This window comes from Embiotoca jacksoni, unplaced genomic scaffold, assembly GCF_022577435.1.
Source record: "Embiotoca jacksoni isolate LCO1_2020_lvr unplaced genomic scaffold, fEmbJac1.0.p SCAF_17, whole genome shotgun sequence".
NCBI lineage: Eukaryota > Metazoa > Chordata > Actinopteri > Embiotocidae > Embiotoca > Embiotoca jacksoni.
In genome coordinates, this window is record NW_027185307.1 from 10,034,055 (window position 1) to 10,050,095 (window position 16,041).

The 16,041-nt window shown below is 40.3% G+C and overlaps 1 protein-coding gene across 1 annotated transcript in view; it reads left to right on the top strand.

Moving 5' to 3' along the window:
• LOC138199449 (nuclear mitotic apparatus protein 1-like) overlaps positions 1-16,041 on the top strand; it is a 48,391-nt gene that overhangs the window by 26,773 nt on the left and 5,577 nt on the right. The window contains exons 15-18 of the mRNA XM_069151537.1: positions 9,392-9,501; positions 9,913-9,987; positions 10,989-11,082; positions 11,186-11,226. Coding sequence (XP_069007638.1) covers positions 9,392-9,501; positions 9,913-9,987; positions 10,989-11,082; positions 11,186-11,226 — 320 coding nt within the window. The remainder of the gene's footprint in view (positions 1-9,391; positions 9,502-9,912; positions 9,988-10,988; positions 11,083-11,185; positions 11,227-16,041) is intronic.

The window sequence follows — 16,041 nt, forward strand, 5'->3', positions numbered from 1 at the left end:
CAGTATTGCATGGGGTAGACATGGCAATAGCCAAGTCTTTATACATGATCAAGAACAAAGTAAAGGTCTGTTTCTTTTATATTCAAAAAAGTGGGTAAGATCTGTTCTTGAATTGTTGATATGGTTGAAATTACTCTCAAAATAGTAATTTGCATAATTGTTTTCTGATTGACACATTTCACAAAAGTATGCAAAATTTGACTTACTTTATTTTCACTTGGCTCCGCCTTACACTTGAATTTATAAACCGGTTCGTATTCTTACCGTTCTGTACCATTTTCGCCACAACTTTTCTCATTCGTAAATAAATACTTAAAAATGACTAACCAGAAAACAGCAAAATACACTTATAGCAGCACATCTAAAGCTCTCAGATTAAGACATTTTATCTTGTTGGTTTCGTCCAAACAAAAACCGAAGTTTGAAAAAGCCAAGTTGTGGTTGCCTGGTGGTTATTTAAAAGAAATAGTCCCGTTAGCTTTGGACAGCGCCATTTTCGGTTTCCATACTTTAACCGAAGCTGTGTTAACAGCCTGCTATATATACAGCCTGCTACATAATAAATATGATATATAAATATGAAAGTATCTATCTTCTCATTTAGCTGTCACCAAGAAGGTGAATGTGTCAGTGTATTTCCCAAAATGTCAAAGTCTTTCTTCAAGGCATTGATATCACAAAGCCGAGTGCATCTAATTGCTGTGATAGTGGAGCAGTCAGTCCAACCTCCCATCAGGTCAGTTATGGATTGACAAATTAGATCAATTCAGAAACTTGACAATGTCAGAAATGGACTTCCTCTCTGGATTTTGTTTGGCTGATTACTATAAAGTTTGACTTTATTTTTAAGTCCTGAAGACTCCGTAGCCTTTGCAGTGAGGACGTAGTGTTTAAGGTACAACAATGGTCATTTGATCTGAAGCTTTTAATATCTTCACCATACTGTTTTTAAATGATTCAATCAATCAACCTTATACTTTTTCTCTTAGGACTGTGTAGGAGTGAGTGTGTGCGCTCATCTGTACGTCTTTGTGTGTTATTCACAGACTCGGCCCTGCACTCGTACACAATCCCTTACATTTCCCCGTTGCATTCCTGCTGTCCTCCATCATTTCAACAACAGATGAGCTTTTCAATGAATTTGTCTCCAAACAGTGCTTAAACACCAGTGTGATGGCCGTTGTGACTATGACTCCTTCATTAGGTCCCAATCTCTGTTATTGACCAGCCGAAGATGAATTATCCACTGGTGAAAAAAATCAAAGGGTTTGAAATGGTAAATGGTACACTACAGTGGCCTATAGAGGAAATCTATATTACAAATTGCTTTGGTGCACAGAAGCTGAACCTCAGATAGCTCTGTCTTTTTCTGTGTGTATGTCTTTGTATGCAGTGTGGACTATGCACATGTGTGTGTGGGTGCGTGTTTCATACACTCTTGTTTATGCTTCCTGGGTTTGTTTAGTGGTTCCTTTCTGGTATGAGGAAAAGGAGTTGCACATTATCTGATGGCCATTTTTGTGCTTGCGTGTATGCCACTCAGCGCACACGCACACGCACGCACGCACGCACACACACACACACACACACACACACACACACACACACACACACACACACACACACACACACACACACACACTTCACTCCCGTCCCTCTGCATGAGTCCAGTTCAAATACAAGTCTAAGTAAACATGAGGCATGTTTTTGTGATTGATCAGATAATCCTTTTCCCTCTCTCTCACTCTCACTGCAACACACACAATCACAGTCATTAGTGTGTTTACCTCAACTTTTTTTTTTTTTTTTCGCATGGAGCAAAAGATTTTAAACAGTTTTAATGAGAATTTGCAGAGAAGTTTTCAGATAGCAAAAGTTTATGAGCCGTTTTTTCATGCCCATAAACTCTTTTTAGTTGCCCAAAAATCTTTTCACTATTGATGTCATCCTACAGAAATACAATTAGACAGTGGATTTTAATCACTTGGCGTCAGTGGGGTGCCTGCCTAGTGATTAGAGAGACAGCGCTGGTCCCTGGTTAATATGCTTGAGAAAGACACAGAATCACAAAAAGCTCCCAGACACTGTGTTATCCTTCATAGTAGTTGGACTTGGCGGTGGTCAAAGCAAAATGTCAATCGCTCCGGCGTTCATCATTTTCTTCAGCACTCAAAGAGTGATGGGCGAGGATTTAACTTCCAGACATTATGTAGGGGTGAGAATCACCAGAGGCCCCTCGACATATTATCATGCTACTTATAAATCACAATATGATATCCTTACAATTTTAAATATGTTGCACTGTGCTTTTGCGTTAATCAATGATTAACCATGATGTGCTCCTAAACTCCACCCCATCTGGTCGTTGATTGGTCCGCCCTTTAGTTTGGCTGTGGAGCAAAGAAAACTGAAGCTGCAAACAATAGCAGGGGTTTTGTTTTCCCTACCATTATAACACTTAGGTGCAGCACCCAAGCGTTTTTTTCACAGCACCTAAGCCACTATAGCTTCACTCTATGACGGTGGATCAATAGGTTCAGAGACTGATTTTGATCAAGCGACAAAATGTGTACCACTCCCTTATCAGGGTTATACAGTATTTTCCTCCTGCCTTGTGCGCAGTCTCTGAACTTATTGATCCACCCTTGTAAGCTGGTTTTACCAATGTTTGGTGATTATTATTTGAATGCCATTTTTTAAATAAATATTGTCATGATAATGGTCCAAAATTACATGAAAATGCAGTTTTTAGCCCAATAAATGCCCGCCACCCTCCACTGCTACCACAGCAGCTAGGCCAACCAGAAACCAGGGACATCTGTGAAGTACTTTGGCGGAACAGGGCTGCAAAAGTAGATCTTCACCTTTAAAGACGACTTTAGACTGGCCAACAACAACAATTGCAAGTTTATTCCCTGTCACTCTGTGCGAGATGGGTCGATGTCTCGGTCTTTGTCAGACTGTACAATATAAATTTTAGACATGCCAGGTTATGTAATGAATGGGTGATGAATCATAGGGTTACAATGTAAAATAGAAAAAAGGATATGATAGCAGAGGCACATCATCTTCGTGCACCGTTCATCTACAGTAATTTTGCGTTTTGAAGATGCAGCTCTGCACGTTTTTCTTCTTTGAGAGTCAGAGAAAGTCACACATTTTTTTCTTTTCACCTCCATCATTTTGGTTTGTGTGTTTTTATTCACAGAATGGTATGAGATGTTGCGTGGGCCAGTTTACTCTGCAAGATTTACTGTTATGCTCTGATTGGTTGTTTTTTGGACGTTGCTCGTAGCACCAGTCACACTGTGAGCACTTGGTCTTACATTTCTTGGTCCATACCAGTGGACATGTCTCACAATGCAGTTCAGTACCACCGTTTCAAGTGACACATTTCTTTCACGAATGGCAACTTCAGTCTCAGACAGCACAGTATGAAGGGTACTTAACTGTCTTCGTTTATATTTTTAATGTGGCTGTACGGGTGCACTTGCAACATGAGTGTGTAGTATTTCTTTTTATTTTGGAGACAGAGTTAGACTCTAGGATGGTCTTAGCTGCTCGCTGATCTCACTCATTATACCTGATAGAAGATTCAAGCCCAGTCTAATTAGCTTAGAATGACCTGCACTGGATCACCATTTTTACACACCTACAGACAGACACACACACACACACACACACACACACACACACACACACACACACACACACACACACACACACGTTTGATGATGGTGAAATGAGGACAGACAAATGAAGCTCATTTGTTTAGTTGATGAATAAAGAGAGGTGGTCCAATTGTCTGACTGTTAAACCATGGAATGGACTTTGTATTTGTTCAGTGTGTGTGTGTGTGTGTGTGTGTGTGTGTGTGTGTGTGTGTGTGTGTGTGTGTGTGTGTGTGTGTGTGTGTGTGTGTGTGTGTGTGTGTGCATGTGTCCCATCACCATCCCACACAGCTCATTAAGCTACAGTGCTGTAATTCATTTGAGAGATGGAACGGACAGTCAAGCAGACAAACTAACCATGTTGACTCCATAACTTTCTGTATCCTTCTCAGCTGTCTCACACTATCTTTCTTCATCAATGAAGGCTGTATGTCTGTGTTTCTGTACACTGAAGCAGGAACAAAGCATGAACAGCACCTGAATGCAAAGATGTATTTAATTTTAAAAGAAGGAAAGGACGTGAGAAATAAGCCTACTGAAAAGTTGCTTCTCTCTCTTTGTCACATTTATTTTTGTTTTATGGGTCAAGTGTTGGATTTGTCCTTCAAGTGCTCAGTATTTATCAAATTAGGGGCTAATTTATATCAGTCAGTCAGACTTTTGAATTTTGATACATAAGTGTTTTTGTGACCACGATCAAGGTTTACAACAGTTAAAGAAAGAGTGGAAATGAGCTAATGCACGTCACAGCATGTCATCTATTTAACCGTGGCTACTTTAGAAAGGTAGGCAAGAATGCCAGCAATGTAATCATTCAAGGTTAACGTCTAATTATCTCAGCTCAGCTGCACGTTTTATTCTACCAAATTCCTCCGCACAGATTCCAAGAGTTATGTCAAATAACTCGTATATTCAAAGTCCATCTCAATCTCAGAACCAAAGAATAAATCCCATCATTTTAAACTGATGAGTAATAACATTAAAAAGAAACGATGAAAACATGTATTTTTCTTTTCAGCATTTGTCCACAAGGCCATACATTTGTCTTTCCCCATCATGTTAGTTTTTTTTTTTTTTTTTTTTTTTTTTCAAATATCACATCTTACATAAATGCTTCTGTCTTATTGAACATGGAAGGTTACACCATGATGCTCAGTGATAACCTTTCATTACTGAGAGTTCATCTGCCCTACTGAAATGAGAGCCTCTAAAAGGAGATGGTCCTTGGCACATTTTTATTTATTTATTTTGTGTGTTTCCTACAAATCAATCACATTGGACAAAATAATTAAATATTTATAGATTCCTTGTACCACTACATATTCATTTATTTTCTGACATGACAAAGGTTCTGTAAACACTGAAGGAAAAAGCTATGTACATAATGTAGGTTACAGTTATTCAAATCAGGGTATAGTGTTTTTCCAAACTCGTGCTGCATCAGCTCATCGCTAAACAATAAAGCCACCATTCAAACTTAAAATGGTTCTTTTTAAATTGCTGCTGTCAGCTAAGCATTGTTGCAGGCTGGTCACCTAGACAACAAAACGTCAGCCAGTGTGCCAAATGGGAATCCTTCAAATCCAGAACACATTGTATAGCTTTCTATTGATTGAGATATCACTCTCTTAGAAGCTCCACGACACTATTCACATCTTTTCTTCAGTAGTCCTGCTACGCTACTTCAGCCACAAGAACTAGCTCATCCTACCATGTGCCAGATCCGTGGAGTAATATGTATTTTGAGGTATTTGATATTATACAAACGCAGACCTATCAACTGAATTTGGTCCAATCCATTCTTTGTGTACCATAAGCTGAGAAGTTAAGAAACTTCTACTAAAGCTGGGGATGTAGCTGTGCTCATGCAGGCTAGATGCAAGATAGGGGATTTCAGTAATGGCAGCAGCCACTGATAAACAACCCAGCAGCATGTGTAGGAGAGTGTGTGATAAAAGGAATCAGGGAAAAGGAGCCAGGCCATGCAGCAGCAGACGAAGGTAATTAAAGAAGCCATCATCAGCATCATTAATATGCTAGATCTGCTGTGGCCCACTGACTAGTCTAATGGAGAACATGTCATCATCGTCACCATTAGGGAGAGTGGGACACACACAAACACATGCACACACAGTCTTAATGTTGGGTCACGCCATGATTACCACCATTAAGCCTAGAGTGAGAAGACCTGCTTTGGGCAGCCTCTTTCTCTTTTGCTATCATACGTGCACCCATACAGTACACACACACACACACACACACACACACACACACACACACACACACACACACACACACACACACACACACACACACGCTTGTAGATCTTTAATTCAGACCATGTGAGTGATAAGTATGCATATTTAAGTGATGTCAGGCCTGTTGGGTCTTTTAATTAGACAGAATGAATGAATGTTTTATAAAAACGTGTTTAACAATAAATGTGTTCATTAATTTGATGAGAGGATGTGCTCTGATGAGCTGAGTGGAACCGAGTAATGGCTCATATTCGGCTCTGGCGGTTTGATGGCGGTAGAAGCAACAACTAGGCTATCTGTTTCTGATTTTATACTCATTTTCATGTTCCCCTCTTTACCCTGAAAAGTCGTCTTTGAATCATGTTTATCCCACGACCTTTGACATTTTGGTAAATGCACTTTTGTCCTGTACAGCTAATGTGCAATGTGATACGAGTCCACAGCTCCATGGAGAATAGAAAAGATGGAAAATCCATTAACTGCTAAAGTCCCCACAATCATTTTCTTTTTTTCTCTCTGCAGGTATGCTTTATAGTTTACAAGTTCATTCAGATGTATAAGTTCAGATAAAAAAAATTTTTAAATAGTGTGAGTCCTGAAAGTCCATCTTGTAGCTATTGGCAATGAAGAGTGTGGGCCGTGGACTGGACAAGTCGGCCTTATTTTGATCGAATAAATCAAAATGATAAATACTGGTGCAGCAGCTGTAAAGATTCCAAATCCTTCAGCAGCGCCACAGTCGTCAACTCAAATTCTGTAGCATGCACCTGAGAGGACAAGTGGTATCACCAAACTTGGTTATAAATGCATTTTGTTGCCCCTTTTAGCCCCCATCATCTACTAAAATATTTGTGCAACAAAACCAATCTAAATGTTAAGCAGGTGTGCTACTTTACTCCTCCCCCGTCTTGCAATCGCACCTCCTTGTCCCTTTCCCTTTTTCTCTAAAAGTCCTTCTCTCTCTCTCTCTCCCTCTCTCTCTGGCACACTCTCCCCCTCTTCCTCACACACCCTTTCTCTGGCTCCCTTGACACTGGTGGAAACAGAGTGATGATGTGTAATTTAGTCCTAATCACAACATCAGACTTGTGCTGCGATTTACATCCCTCCACCAGCCGAGCCAGTCAGACAGTCAGGAGGGAGATGTTAATGTGAGACCACAGGTAATTACTGTCATTACAGCATGCCACACATTCTGCCAGTCTGTGCATGTGTGTGTACGCTTGTGCTTGTGTAGGTGTGTGCGGACTCGTCGTGAGTGCTGGTTCTTTCTTTTTTTCGTAGCTTTTGAATAGGATGGTTTGATATTTTTTTGTGTATATAATTAATGATGGTGTGTTAATACGGGCATTAAGTTCAACAGAACTTCCTTCACATGAAACTGGGTCAATGCACGAGACATGAACAGAAATGAAATCATAAACAATGGGATTCACAAGATGTATTCCACTGCTGATAAATTCATACCATGACTCAGTTTATTCTTCAACATGTAATGATTGGCTTGGTGTAATTTCATTGTCCTCATAGGTTTTTTTTCCTCCTTGCTGTGGAAATGCTACCCATCCTTAATCATGTTATAACATTTGAATGATTGATTGCGTCACTATCATCCTCACAACCTTTTTTTTTTTCTTTTTTTTTTTTTTACCCTGAAGGAGGCCTGTTCATTTGCAACAACATTGTTTGACATTATTGAGATTTCTGAGGATGCACAAGTCACATGTCTGGCAGTCAAGTCTTGAGTATGTCTATTTATTCGCATCAGCTTTAGATAGCTGATACACTGTGACATTAGTTTGTTGTGGCAAGTTTTAACATTCGATTTTACATTTCGTTGCAAAAGAACCCAAGAAAAAACTGCTGTGTTGTCTTTGTTGTTGTATCTATTCTTTTCATGGTGCGTGCAGGAAAAATTCATCAGCTTTTGAACTCGTAAACTTTTGAACTGGCTGGCCCCTCTGTAGCCCAGGGCTGATGTGGTTCAGACATTAAAGACGGACTTCTGTTAGATACATTCATAAATAAATTACAAACTTTTGACCCGAGGCAGCTAAAAGCATGTTGTTTGCAGTTCAAAAGTGAGGGGATGCACAAGTCCTGGAACCCATTTGACTGTAGGCCAAAGGTGTTTGAAAAATATACTAACACTGTAAAGTCACCAACATCGGCAAGCAGACACAGCAGTTATGAACACTATAGACAATTCATCCATGTTTTATTTTGAAGTTTTCATAATTTTCCCACTTTTTGCTGTCATTAATTTTTTTTGGAATGAAAACAGCTATATTTGTATTCAGCTGTGCATTAACAGAATCACCTGTCCTAATATATTTATTCTACATTTACTTCTGTGGTGTTTTCCAGATACACATCAACAGGAAAATATTTTGGTATACGTATGATATTCAAAATACACAAACAAACACACACACACACACACACACACACACACACACACACACACACACACACACACACACACACACACACACACACACACATGCACATCGTACATGATTCATCTCCCACCAGCAGTTGATATTTTGACATTTTGGGTTAATCATTTGACATTTTTACACACTTAAATCATGGTCCACATATTGGAAACTTTTTTTTATGTTTGCCCAAATCTTTGTGGAAAGATGGTATGGTATATCAAGGTGTTTCTATGGCGATAAGGGTAATATGTCAGGGTCCCCAGAGTTTAGGCCTGGAAAGGTCCTGACTGATAAGCCGAATGGAAAAGTCAGCAGTTTGGCCAGTGCCATGCAGTCCCTGTTTTCACCCCACACCCATCTTCTCCTTCCTCCAATCTTGTCTCCAGTCTGCCTCTGCTCTCCCCCATCCTCCATCTCTCCTCTTCCATTGCCTAATATCTCACCTTGCTATTAATACCTGTGTCTGCAAATGCCATCTCTTTCATCCCCAATTATTCTCCATTTACCAAATTTTTCTCTTGTGTTGCTATTATGCTCTATTTTTGACATTTATTTTCACCCTTGCTTTACCTTGCCTTTTACTAGAGCCTCACTTATTCCCTTTTCACCTTTCTTTAATCACACCTTTTGGCCGCCTCTACCCCACATTAATAATGAATATGATGTATGTATTTGTGTGTGTGAGTGTGCCGGTGTGAGTTAGTGTAAGTGAGGGAGAGACTTAAAGGCCATATAAATGTGTAAAACCAGTGTATGACGTTAATATTTTCTATTATATTATACTATTTTTAAGCCTCAAACCATTTGGAAAATATGCATGTAATTAACGCTGGTCTTTTTGGGGTCAGTTGTTCTTCTCCAGTGATCCAGTCAGAAAATAGAGAAAAGGGTATTATATTTACAGTGTGGAAATGTTTAATTAGCGGGAAAACCTGAAAAATCAACACAATATTTTGTATGTTTGCCATTTGTAATACAACAGTTAACTCTGTGATGGATAATACTTGACTATGTGTTGCAGGTGAACACACTCCGGTCAGAGGTGGAGGGGATGCGGTCTGACAATGCAAACCTTCGTCGTGAGAGCCAGCTGGTCATGAGTAATGTCAACCTCTGGGTCACTGATCAAAAGTATGAACACCTTCCCAACATGATGTTTTGTTTTAATATTTACAAATTCATATAAAGAGCTCTGAAATTAAGTAATAAGGTAAGCAAGTTCTCAGCCTTTCCTTCATAATGAAAACTTGCAACTTCCTAGTGTCGTGTCGTGTCGTGTCGTGTGTAGTGTATGTATTTGTCTGTTGGATCAACAGCCAGAAATTAGTCTAAGAAACAACACATAATTTACAAAATATTAAATATAAATACATAAATATAAACAGCTGAATATTGTAGTGCTTTTGAATGTATTTTTTTTTAAACTTTTCTTTGAATGTCTTTCTTTCTCTTTAAATGTCTTGTTTTTCTTGAGCAACACTGCAGAGGATAGCCAAAGACTTTTGATTCAGAAGTGTTTGATATCATAAATTTGTCTTTCAGGTCTTCCAATGAGAGCTTCTCTGCCCAGATGAAGGCCCAAAACAAGGTGCTGCTCATTGTCACCGAAGAGAAAGAGTAAGTATATCCGGAAGTGATGTATTAGTAACAGAATTTCTTTAGGTTATGTGTCTCAACCCTGCACACTGTTTGTTTAGGAAAGACGACTAAAGCTGGTTGGGGGGGAGACAGTTTCTCATTGTGTTTCGATGCATGTCGTGTGTGTACGGAGTGTGTGTGGACTTCTGACATACTCACACCTTCCTCCTTCTGCATGTGTGCATCATCATGGCTCTTTCACACACACACACACACACACACACACACACACACACACACACACACACACACACACACACACACACACACACACACAGAGGCGTGACATATTCCTCTTACCAGATATCAAAGATGTCTAGCCATCTTCTGTGATGCCCCCCCTACAGTGCCATACATCCCACAACCCAGCAGCATCTGTGTTTGCTTCTTCATCTATCTCAATTTACACTGTGTGTGTGTGTGTGTGTGTGTGTGTGTGGGTGTGGGTGTGTGTGTGTGTGGGCGTGGGTGTGCGTCTGGCGTGCGTGTTATGTTTTAATGTTTTTGTTATGGTAACATGTAGCAGGACTTCATACACCCTGAACACACTGGCAAGGAGAGATAATATCTCATTGTAGGATTCCTCTTCATACTCATCACCCTTCCTCGATAATCCATAAATAGGGAAAATCCACTTCCTCTCCCATAATAGAATAATTTCAGATTTCTTTTAATAGTTCAGGAGAATTTGTGACATAACAAAATACTGAAATAAATAGCCACAAGTGATAAATGGCTGTGGGAAAAGCATTTCATTATAACGGATGATGATACGTGTGTGTTTGTGTGCCAGAGATAATGCCTGAACAGCTGGTTAAAGGCTGCTCTGGAAAGAGAGAAATGCTGGCACTGCTGCTGTTGTGTGCCAGAATATTTTTCGCTGCCATGTTAACAAAAGTCCCTTGATGATAATAGTTGTGTGTCGTTCTCTGTGTCTTCCTCTCTATGTATATTTCTCTGTATTTCCCTCCCTTTGTCAGGCACCTCCAGGAGGCTAATGACACATTGAAGGCGGAGGTAAAGAGACTGAAAGATGCCGTGGATGAGAATGAGAGAGACATGGAGCGCTTCAAGGTGAACAAGTGCAGAGTGGAAAAGCGTGGAACTACAAATAGGAAGAGACAAAAGCGAGTTGATCATAAACAGGTTTGTTTTCTCATGTTGTAATTGATTGCAGTCCCGGGTCCGAGACTGGGGAAACCAACAAGACGGGAAAACGTGAGTCATCTTCGTGTGTGTGTGTGTGTGTGTGTGTGTGTGTGTGTGTGTGTGTGTGTGTGTGTGTGTGTGTGTGTGTGTGAGTGTGAGTGTGTGTCCATGCATTTAAGCGAATACATTTCGTATGCATTCACCAGCAGATCAAAGTTTAGCATTCGCGTCCAACAAAAACCTTGCCCACCGTGTTTCCCTCTTTCACATGCAATCCCGCCCGGAACAAAGCTGATGATGATAATAGCAGCAGGAGTGCCAAGTTGTGAATGAAACACCCCGTGGGCCTGGCCACCTGTGCGTACTTGTATGTGTGTGTATGCGCGTGTGTGTTATGTCTCTTCTTTAATCTGAGTGTGTTATTCATGCTGGGCCTTTAACAATGATTACACTCCAATCAAGTGCCCATCCTCTCCTGATGCCACCCCCATGGCTGTCAAATAGCATTCATCAATAGAGAGGAGACATATTTATTATGTTCATTAAGGCAATGAAAATGAATGTGGCACAGATGGGATTGGGTGTAGGATGGAAGTGAGAAAGGAGGGTGTGTGCGTTTAGGAGCGGGTGTTTGTAGGGGCACCTGCCTGCAGCAGTACTCCCCATATCCCCAGCGTGACCCCCTAAGGTCTCCCTCATTAACAGCCCCCCTTGCACCTCCCTTCCCAACCTCACCCCATTTCACACACACTCATGTTGCACCCCTCCCCTAACGAACCACCAGCCGCTGTTTCCAAAACGGATCAGATTTGTTTTGACTGGGGTAGGTTTTCCAATGCTATTCAAAGCTGTCAGTCATTTTAATGATATCATTAAGGGGCCACGACAGAAAGATGAATCGCTTTTCTTTGTCTTTCCCTCATAATTGCGAATGAGCAAGAGAGAGGGACAGAGCGAGAGAGGCAGTTCATATAGATGTATGCATAAGAGAGGTTTTGATTGAGCGACTATAATAACACGGAACGAGATAAAAACAGTGAATGAAAGCCTCTTCCATAGTGTCTCCCCATCCATTCTCTGTTCTTCCTTTTTTTTTTTTTCATCTCCCCCCTTTTTCTTTATTAGGAGGATTCTTAATTTATTTCATTTCATTATCTCCCCCCCCCCCTCCCCCACACACACACACACACACACTCAACTACCCAAAATGCCATATGTATGAAAATTATATAAGGCAACAGATATGTCATTATATTTCCATGGCAGCTATATACATTCAGTGTATAAATTTCATTACTGGTGGCAAAGGGGATATCTTAAAAGTGTCTCTCCACTGTCACTATCAATGACAGCAATCAACGCAGTATGAAGGTTTTATCATTAGATATGCCTTTATTAAAGAAATTTACCATGATTACCTGGCCTCCTCCTCTAAAGCAGCTTGAGCATGAAGGCTTCCCATTGGAAATGCTATTTTGTGCAAATAAAAGCACGCTGAACGGTGAGGAGAAGAAGAATGGAGAGGATAGAAATGATATTAGATAGATTAGACAGATTGGTACAATCCTCTCCAAGCCGCTGGAATGTTTAAATTATAAAAGTTGGTATAGTAAAGTAACAAGTGCCTAGAACTAAATTTTAAAGAAATGCCACATAAAACTATGTAAGAACTAGTTTTTATTGATTATTTATACTTTGTTGACATTTGTTTGCAACCCTTCTCTTCCTCTGACAGGTGGAAGAACTTGTATAACAATGTTACTGCAGTTTAGAGCATCTTTTTAATACTTTCGAAAAAAAAGATGTCACTACATGATCCATCTAGTAGCTTAAGGATGAGGGAATCTCCAAACGTCTGCCACCTCGCAGCTAAAATCCGCGCCTTAACAGATGGAGCAGCTGAGGCTGGATCAGATCTGGAGCACGTACTGTAGATATAAGAGGAGCTTTTTAATAAAGGGCAGCACCCGATGTTTCGACAGGAAGCACATCTCCATTACAGTAAAAAAAAAAAAAAAAAAAAAAAGACTATAACTGCGTTCTAGATCACATCTTTCCCAATCCTTTCAGTAGCTGTTCCCGTAATCCTCCTCAGCAGTTGGAGTCGTCCAGATGTCATGGAGTTGTAGATGTTCAAATATACATTTCCCTTCCCAGCACTTTCAATACTTCTTGTCCATGTTGGCTTAAAATCTGGAGTAAAAAGTGAATTGTTGTACCTCGGAAACAATAATAAGAAGTGGTGATGTTGCTGAGGAGGTAGAGCAGATTGTCCACTAACCACTGAGTTGTTGGTTTGATCACTGGCTCCTCCTGTCCATATTTCAAGTGTCCTTCGGCACTGAACCACCAGGTTGCTTCTGGTGTTTAGGCCAACGCCTTGCATGGCATCTCCACAGCCATCAGTGTGAGAACGTTAATGGGTGAATGAGAGGGCCAATTGTAAAGCCCTTTGTTCATTAAGGTAAAAAAAGCACTATATAAATGCAGTCCATTTGCCTCAAGGTCCTTTTAGTCATATTGATGGTTCAAGCTCCAAAGCAAAGATGGCAGATCTTATGTAAATGATTGCATTCATAATATAAAAGAGGGAAAATGAAAGAATTTCTAGCCTTCATCGCTTAAATATGTTGTAATTCCTTTTGCACAGTAAAAACACGATCTTGAGTGTCTTGGTGTCAATTAACAGCCCCATTAAAACCTCACAGAACATGGTTCATGTCCAATGCGTCTAGCACCTCTCTCCAAGGTGCTATATGTAGCATAGTGTGTCTGGATGCTGCTCCCGCCATCGCTTTCCTCCAGTAATGTTTAATAAAAGGGGACAAATGCCGCCAATGCAAAAATGGTTCCTGTGTGTGCAATGGAGCAGTGCTTATGCTGTAAAGCAATATGTACAATAGATTGCTGTCAAATCCAAATGCCATGCAAAACAGACAAAAATTCAAAAATCTTAGTTTGTTTCATAGCAGCAATTACACTCCGGTATCCAGTTAATTCAATGACTAATAAAGATAGTTCACGTTTCACCTCAGGTGTATCAAAGTATATGTGAAAATGCCAGTTCACATTGAAATGCAGCGAGTGGCGGAAGAAGAGATTGATGCTGTTTGCTTCTGGCAGCGCTGCCTCAGTGGCTGTCTGACACGAGCCGTGTGGGGAACGCGCTCATAAAGCATCAGGCTTCATCAGTTGCACCACTAACGATGTGCTTCCAATTAAGAGCAGCCAGTGATCACAGCAGAGGATTTGTACAAACACGGAGAACTAAAGTGACAGAGAAACAGAACGAGGCGATAAGAAGGAGGCCGTGTAAGAAGAGAGTCAAGTCTTGCATAAAATTTACAGCTAAATGAGAGCAGTAAATAAGAAAGATGAGTGCGATTGGAGCAAGAGAGGAACCGTGTAGTTTATTGCCTGGTTTAGAGAGCACAGGCGCTTGGCTTTGACACTAATGACTGTAATTATACACACACTGATTGGGTTAGGCCGCTAATTACACACATCCGTGTTTGCGTGTAAACACAGGAACACATGTTTACACGGGCGTCATGCCAAGCGCTCAGCACATCGCTGCCTTCTCACGTCGAGTGCATAAATCTCACACTGTTGTCTCTGCAGCAGTGATGATTCATGATGTGCTGAAGACCACATTACCATCTAGGACAGAGTTTAAATCATTTGAAGAATCTGTAGATGTAGACTGTGTAGATGTGGCGCTTTGGCTTTTTATGGAGTTGGCTTGTGTTTAAAGTTTATTCCTCTTGTTTTTCTCAGTGTAGCGACAGAAACTCATGGAACTCATCTTCTAAATGGCATTTGCAATTTCAAAGATCAAAGGAAATTGCAGCATTTTTCTTATTAATGTTCTTTGTATCATCATTATGGTGTGAAATTAAAAGATCTGCAAGGGTCAGTTGCAATTATGCTCAGTTTATAAATGTCAGGAAATGAGGTTTCTTCCCCAAAAAATGGAAATTGGCTAATGGGCAGGGATTCAGAATATCTTCTGTCAGCTGCTGTATGTATGGATATGTTTTCATTCTGTTTTAAATACTTGGTCAAACTAATCACAAATATGCATGTGATCTAAATATATTTATATTTATATTTATATTTATATTTATATTTATATTTAACGTATGACTGAAACAGTGATTTGATTGGTCCATTCAATCACTGCATTGTTTCCCGTCTTTAAAGTCCTTATAGCACTGCACATGAGCAACTATACCACCTCCGCACTTCACTACTGGTTATGTTTTCATTCTTCTTTTTCAATCAAAGAATTGTCGGGGTACACTTGATAATATTTTTCTGCAGCTCGTCACATTTATTTTGTTATTGTGTTTGGTTGAGGTTTACCATAGATGGTTACTAATACGTGCTGAATCTCTTTACTAATGGACAAAAATGTCACTTAATATAGTAACGTCTCCCTCAAGTGTCATCTGTGATCTTAAATGTTTTAAGTTGTGACTAATAAGGGCAAAAGACAAAGTTTGTCTGCCCCCCCCCCTCCCGCACACCCACACACACACACACACACACACACACACACACACACACACACACACACACATCTACAGGAACAATGATGCCATTTATAAGTGTTTTGATGAGCGCATGCATCTTCTCAACTGAAGCAAAACGGGACTGTCTTCCCATCCGCTGCTCTGATAGAAAATCCCAGCTTGCTCTTTTACAAGAAAATTAACATTGGCGAGGTACAGTGGTACTTTAATGGGCTAAGAAGTCTCCAATAAAGTATTTAGAAGGTTTTTTGCGAATGCTAACTGGACAGGTTCACTGGGCCATGAAAGAAAGAGCGTAAAGCGGGGGCAGCAAGCTCTTCAGCCCGTACAGAGCACCATTATCCACCGT